The 7,034-nt window shown below is 39.6% G+C and overlaps 1 protein-coding gene across 2 annotated transcripts; it reads right to left on the bottom strand.

Moving 5' to 3' along the window:
- Positions 1 to 228: 228 nt before the first annotated feature.
- LOC132890415 (uncharacterized) lies at positions 229 to 3,686 on the bottom strand. Of its 2 annotated transcripts, none has more exons than XM_060927239.1 (6): positions 3,643 to 3,686; positions 3,081 to 3,455; positions 2,779 to 2,895; positions 2,552 to 2,641; positions 2,433 to 2,470; positions 229 to 478 (listed from the first exon to the last, which is right to left on the bottom strand). In XM_060927239.1, the coding sequence occupies exons 1-6, from the start codon at positions 3,683 to 3,685 to the stop codon at positions 347 to 349; spliced, it is 795 nt and encodes a 264-aa protein (XP_060783222.1). In that variant the 5' UTR covers position 3,686; the 3' UTR covers positions 229 to 346. The 2 variants fall into 2 exon arrangements, with proteins under 2 accessions (XP_060783222.1, XP_060783223.1); XM_060927240.1 differs by having other exon boundaries at positions 2,779 to 2,838.
- Positions 3,687 to 7,034: the final 3,348 nt, after the last annotated feature.

Below are 7,034 nucleotides of genomic sequence, written 5' to 3'. Positions count from 1 at the left end.
GTGTGCTTCAGCAAATATATTTTAGAGGTTTCAACATTCTAAGTATTTATCCTGTAAACAGGCAGGTGTGATATCCAAAGAACATCATCTGCTATTGTCATATAAAAGGCAACTGGACACAGCACAGAAATGTGTTCAGGAAAAAAAAAAGCACCTTTAAGGAATATGATAAATTTATTTTTCGTATCTATTATGTCTTCATATAAACAATGCCACAAAATCTGTACAAAGTGCAAAACAGGAGCTGTTTTCAGTAGTAGTAATCAGGAAATTAAATTCAGTGGAATTAAATTAAATTAAAGGGATGAGATGAATTGTTAGAAAGACATGTTATGAATCATTAATTTTATGTATTACGGCTAGATTTCACTTCGGAGTACACACACTCATGTGATGAACCAGCTTTCCTTTTTTCAACTCCGGCTTTCCTCTTGGAGAATTTCAACGCTGCATAATTCAGTGTTTCTGCTTCAGATTCCTGGTGGAGGGAATAAATAACATATATAATACCACTACTACAACTATTACTCCTACTACTACTGCTGTTGCTACTACTACTGCTGCAACTACCACTACCGCAACCACTATTAATACAACTGCTACTACTACTGCAACTACTACCACTACTGCGACTACAGCTACTACTACCACTATTAATACTACTGCCACTACTACTATCACTACCAATATAACTACTACAACTACTACTCCTACTACTACTACTACCACCACCACCACTATGATGACTATTACTATTAATACTACTAATATTACTACTACTACTACTACTACTACTACAGCCACCAATATAACTACTACTACTACTACTAATACCACCACCACTATGATGATTATTACTATTAATACTACTAATATTACTACTACTACTACTACTACTACTACCACCAATATAACTACTACTACCACCACCACTATGACGACTATTACTATTAATACTACTAATATTACTACTACTACTACTACTACTACTACTACCACCACCACCACTACTATGACGACTATTGCTATTAATACTACCAATATTACTATTGATACTACTAACATTACTACTACTACTACTACTACTAATGCTAATACTATCACCAATATAACTACTACTACTACTACTACTACTACTACAATCACCACTACTACTACTACTACTACTACCACCACCACTACTATGACGACTATTACTATTAATACTACTAATATTACTATTGATACTACTAACATTACTACTACTACTAATGCTAATACTATCACCAATATAACTACTACTACTACTACTACTACTATAATCACCACCAATATAACTACTAATCCTACTACTACTACAATCACCACTATGACTACTAATATTACTAATACAGTACTACCACCACCACTATGACTACTATTACTTTTAAGTTAAGTCAAGTCAACTTTATTGTCAAATATGCTATACATGCTCGACATACAGCTCAGATGAAATTTCAGTCCTCTCTGACCCACGGTGCAAACAGGCAATGCAATAAATAAAAATAAAAACAGAATAATTGAAAAAACAAACAATATAAACAGTCTAAACACTGATTATCAGTAATACTACTGATCAGTAATACTACTGATATTACTACTACAGCACTATCACCACCACTATGGCTACAATTACTTTTAATACTACTGATATTACCACTACTACTCCTACCACCACTATGACTACTATTAATACTACTAATATTACTACTACTAGTAGTAGGGGCGGCACGGTGGTGTAGTGGTTAGTACAGTCGCTTCACAGCAAGAAGGTTCTGGGTTCGAGCCCAGCGGCTAGCGGGGGCCTTTCTGTGCGGAGTTTGCATGTTCTCCCCGTGTCTGCGTGAGTTTCCTCTGGGTGCTCCGGTTTCCCCCACAGTCCAAATACATGCAGTTAGGTTAATATGGGATGGCCTTGGGCTGAGGTGCCCTTGAACGAGGCACCGAACTCCCATCTGCTCCCCGGGCGCTGTTAGCATGGCTGCCCACTGCTCTGGGTATGTGTGTGTGTGCTCATTGCTCATGTGTGTGTGTGTGTGTGTGTGCTCATTGCTCATGTGTGTGTGTGCATGTGCGTGTTCACTGCTTCATGTGGGTTAAATGCAGAGATGAATTTCACAAGTGTGTGATGAATAAAGTTGTTCTTGCTTGCATACTACTACTACTACTACTACTAATAATAATAATAATAATAATAATAATGAAGCTGAAATTATAGTACACAGCTGATCAAAGAGACTGTATAAATTAAATGTAGACAAATTATAGCTATATATAAATGTAAAAGCATTTAATAGTCATGCATGTTGGGATCATCTTTATGCGTGCTATCTACAGAATAATAGTCCATCATACAGTCTTTACTTACATTATACTGTAGATTGTATGAATTGTTGACTGATCTGCACACGTACCTGCATCGCTCCGGGAGAAAATTCTATAGATGCTTTTGCTATGAACACAGAAACACACCTATTAGTCTTTTTGTTAAAACTGCATGGAAATAATTGTTATCTGATCACAAAGCACTTACTTTTATCCCATTTTCTTCTCCTCAGTATGAAATAAATGAGACAGAAAATCAGAAGTGCACACAAACCCAAAGCCGTTCCCAAACCGAGCACTGAGGAGTGGAGAGATCTGGTCACTTCTGAGAATGTTATTTCATATTACACATGTTTATATGAGTACAAATTATTTTCTAGAGCAATTATCTGAATAAAGGATGATTAATTAATAGTGAATTATCAGGCATCTGACCTGTTTTCTCTTGTGTGTTCATGTTAGTGCTGTTTCCATGCAGTGTTGGTTCACGGCCCACTGAATTATCACACAGAGCTGGTTTAGATGTTTCTGATTCAATAGTAACATGTTCACCTGGAAACATTTATCATCATTCACTGACTAAAAGTCTGTAACTCAGTGTAGTTGAAGAAGAAAACACAGTGAACATTTCACTACTTCAGGATTATTTGTCTTCCAGGTTGAACATGTTAATGATAATAAGGAAAAATATCACGACATTAAACCAGGACTTTAAGAAAGTTTAGTGGAAATCCTACCTTTAATTTTTAAATACGTCCCATTTCCAAACACACTGTATGGTACTGGGGTAGCACAGTAGTACATGGCTTCATCAGACTGGATGATGTTAGAAATGGTCAGATTGGAGCGGTTTGAAGATCTTTTTACTTGAAAACGAAGATTTTGGAATTCATTGAAAAATGTTTCTCCAGTACTTGTAAATACTCTGCTCATAAGCTGGGGCTGTTTTCTGTTTGGTTGCTTGTACCACATAATCGGCCCGTCATATTTTCCAAAAATACAGCACTGTAGAGTAACCGAGTCACCGATATCCACACAGAGTACTTCATCCAGCTGATAAACATCTGGTTTTGTGACAGAGTGGGAAAATTTCCTCCGAGTTTGGACTGTATCTAAAAAAGCAAATGTGTTTATTCGTTGAATTGAATTCTTATCCCTGAACATAAAATATATATTATTATAAAAGAATAACTGAACACTTAACACATATTTATTTGAAGGTTGAAGCTGAATTTAAATCCGAAATCATCTTGAAGAAGGAAAACATTAAACATGATGAAATTTGCCAATATTACTTACTGATGGTGCAGAAGGTCAGAATGAAAACCCAGGAACCAGCCATGTTCCGTATTCGTACTAAACAGAGTGCATATGAGGCAAGGGTTGTATTTATACTATAGGTGGTCTTTACTGAGCATGCCTGAAAATAGGTATGTGATTGGTTCTAATAAATGAAGAAAAAAAAAAAACAGATCACATGCAGTACTCACGTCCACCCACATCTCACCCACATTTCCATATTTCTGTTGTGCTGTAAATGAAAACAAAAAAAGTGATATCACAGTTGTGATGGAAAAGAAATATAATCTATACACACCCTCAGATATAGAGCAATTATCCATGTTTACAGAGCAGTTAAAGAAACTAGAGTGCATTTTCGCAGAGAAAATGCAGAGTGTGCTTGCTGAGCTGTAGCACAGGGTCACCGACGGTAACTCAATCAGACATGAGATGTCACGCTCTACAACCGGTTTTAAATGGCTGAGTTTGCAGCGTGATTGTGCCGATACAGCAAACCATTAACACTGAGCATGCTAACATGCTAAGGCTAGCATGCAAACTGAATGCATGCTGATAAGCTAACATGCTATCATGGCAACAGCTATCATGCTAACATGCTAACTGCTAGCATGCTAATGCATAAAGGCTAATATTCTAACTGCTGCTGCTGATGATGATGTTCATCCTTCAGGGTTGAAGAGGACTATGACTTCAATTTAGTGGGTGCTGGTTTTGGAAGTGACTGATGAGGCCAATGTGGGCTTTGAAGGTACGACCACATGTCGGGCACGCATGGGGAGGTGCTGTAGTGGGGGTGGCAGTAGTTTGAGCCTTCCACGCAGCTTGTTTCTTCTGGGCCTTGGCGATGCGTTTCATCTCTCCTGCATGTGCACCACCATGTTAGACGATCCTGAGCAAGTGACTCAAAAGAGTTGAGATTGATTTCTCAGGTTTTGAAGGACTCTTTGAGATCTTCCTTGAAGCATTTCTTCCACCCCTCCAGATGAGTGCTTGCCTTGGCGCAGCTCTCCATACAGGAACTGTTTGGGCAGTCGATTGTCTGGCATTCGGACAACATGGTTGGTACATTTGGCTTGGTCCAACTTCCTTTTTTTTTAATGACGTATCACTCAATGTTTAAAAACAACCAGATGGGGAAGTTTGTGTTTATTCTCCCTGGATAAATATCAAATCTAACGTCTCATCAGGCCACCTGCCAGCTCTCCCCGATTAAACCACACCTACCAAACAGGGAAGGTGAAGGCTAACACGTGATCCTTCCAAGACACAAGAAGCCGACATCCACTTGTTTTCAAATTGCTGCTCATCTGCATCACAGTGAAGTGTAACACACTCAGAGGAAAGTGCTATCTACCCTGTTCTGCATACTTTCGCAGACTCACAGACACCAACGGTTGTCCAGTGTCACTGTGATTGACAGCAGAGAGAGAATATGCTGTCCCTCCCACCCGAGAGGCTGAAAGTTATTCTACTGCATAACTCAGGAGTCGATAAGCAAGGAATTTCATATAGCTTGTGGATCATCAATGAAAGACTGATCACACACCCTGCAGGGGTCGGTGTTAATCAAGACTTGAGTATAATGGAGTTTAAACAGAAGCCTGTAAATGTTAAACCGGTACTGAGTTCCCATTTATATGACACTCACGAGTGGTTCGGATCAATAAGCTAGCAGGGCTAAGCTCCGCCCATCTTTCAAAGATAAAAGAAAAATCAGTATGAGGTTTCGTTTTGGACATCCACATCATCTTATCTGCAGTCAACAAACACTTTAAAGAGTGTAACAGCACCACTGGTGGTTGTACAAAAAAACATACAATGATATGAAGCGAGGCTTTGGGTGAACTGGAACATGCCCAGTGCTGTAAGTTCATGCAGCCAATCAGCAACAGTTATGTCACATGATTACACAGTGTGACAAGCCCATCTAGTTTTGAGCTCCTATTGTCTGATATACAAATTCCATGTCATACTTCACCAGTGGGTGTGTTCCAGTCTTAGTGTGAACAAACTGGATTATTTATTCTATCATTATTTTTCCAGGGCGGCATGGTGGTGTAGTGGTTAGTGCTGTCGCCTCACAGTAAGAAGGTCCAGGTTCAAGCCCCGTGGCCAGTGAGGGCCTTTCTGTGTGGAGTTTGCATGTTCTCCCCGTGTCCGCGTGGGTTTCCTCCAGGTGCTCCGGTTTCCCCCACAGTCCAAAGACATGCAGGTTAGGTTATATAAAAATGGGTGTCCGGTGATGGACAGGGTAAAGGACTGTATAAGAGGGACACTGGATCAGGTATACAGCGAGCTACCCAGGCTGTCCGGTTAGAACAGGAATTAATGGATGTCCACTCACGAGAAACCGTGTAAACCGTGGTTTTACTAGAAAACAGAATAAAATACAAATACAACAAGACATGAGCAATAATATACACACAAGCAATAATGTAAATAATGACAATGATATAAATACAAATACACATCGCATTAAATATATATTAACGCAAATGAATAATAACTATATACAATGTAATACAAATGTAAAACACACAAATGAATACTATATAAGTAAAACAATGTAAAGCCCAATGAATGCTATTTACACCCCATAATAAATAACACAACACACTAGATACTGACTATATACACGATATGTACACAATATGTACAATGTGTACAACGTACACGGAGGATGAGGATAGCTGCCTACAGCAGCTATCATTACCAAGGTGCGTGGTGCAACTGCTTACAGCGAGTCACACCCGCATGAAGACACAGAGTGTGTCGGCTGAATGAAGGGGAGCATGGCTCCTTTAAGCGCTGCCCCGCGCTGTATTGCGCATAGAAGGTTAGAATATGTGGCGCGGTTATGAACTGTACATACCACCACTACACTCCCAACACGGCAATGGCTAATAATGAAATGTGCTCCCGTAACAAACCGTGGTCGAGAAAACAAGCGCTATCATTACATGGCTTCTGAACAGAACAGAACAAACACGTAAGAAAATAGACAGACACAGGATGAGAGAATAAGAGAAGAAATACTCGCTAGCCTTACCGCCACATGTAACAGTTACAGATAACGAGTACACACATAACACAGTAGCTACGCAACAATAAACAACTTACATTCAAGGACGCACGGAATGCACACACGGCACGAATGATGGACGTTGGATCCTGACACGTCCGCGATAGAAAGATAGAAAGCAAGAAGAAATGAAACAGAGAGAGAAAGAGAGAAACGGATCCAAATATTCACTGATGAGAAGCAGGTGTTGCATGGAGTCCCCGTCTGATGTGTGCCGTGTTTTCCTCGATGTTTGTGCGCATCTTATATAGTCCACGCAGCACAGTGTGATGGACAGTGGCGCCAGGGTGTCTGAAGTTGGCGTGTG

The sequence above is a fragment of the Neoarius graeffei genome, chromosome 8 (genome assembly GCF_027579695.1).
Source record: "Neoarius graeffei isolate fNeoGra1 chromosome 8, fNeoGra1.pri, whole genome shotgun sequence".
Classification (NCBI taxonomy): domain Eukaryota; kingdom Metazoa; phylum Chordata; class Actinopteri; order Siluriformes; family Ariidae; genus Neoarius; species Neoarius graeffei.
Note: the sequence above shows the minus strand (reverse complement) of the source record. Positions and strands in the feature narration are given on the sequence as shown.

Coding starts and splice junctions, on each gene's coding strand:
- LOC132890415 (XM_060927239.1), bottom strand. CDS start 3,685: ATGGCTGGTTCCTGGGTTTTCATTCTGACCTTCTGCACCATCA. Junction 2,642..2,778: donor GAACACACAAGAGAAAACAG/GTCAGATGCCTG, acceptor TCCACTCCTCAG/TGCTCGGTTTGGGAACGGCT. Junction 479..2,432: donor TTTCTCCCGGAGCGATGCAG/GTACGTGTGCAG, acceptor TCCCTCCACCAG/GAATCTGAAGCAGAAACACT.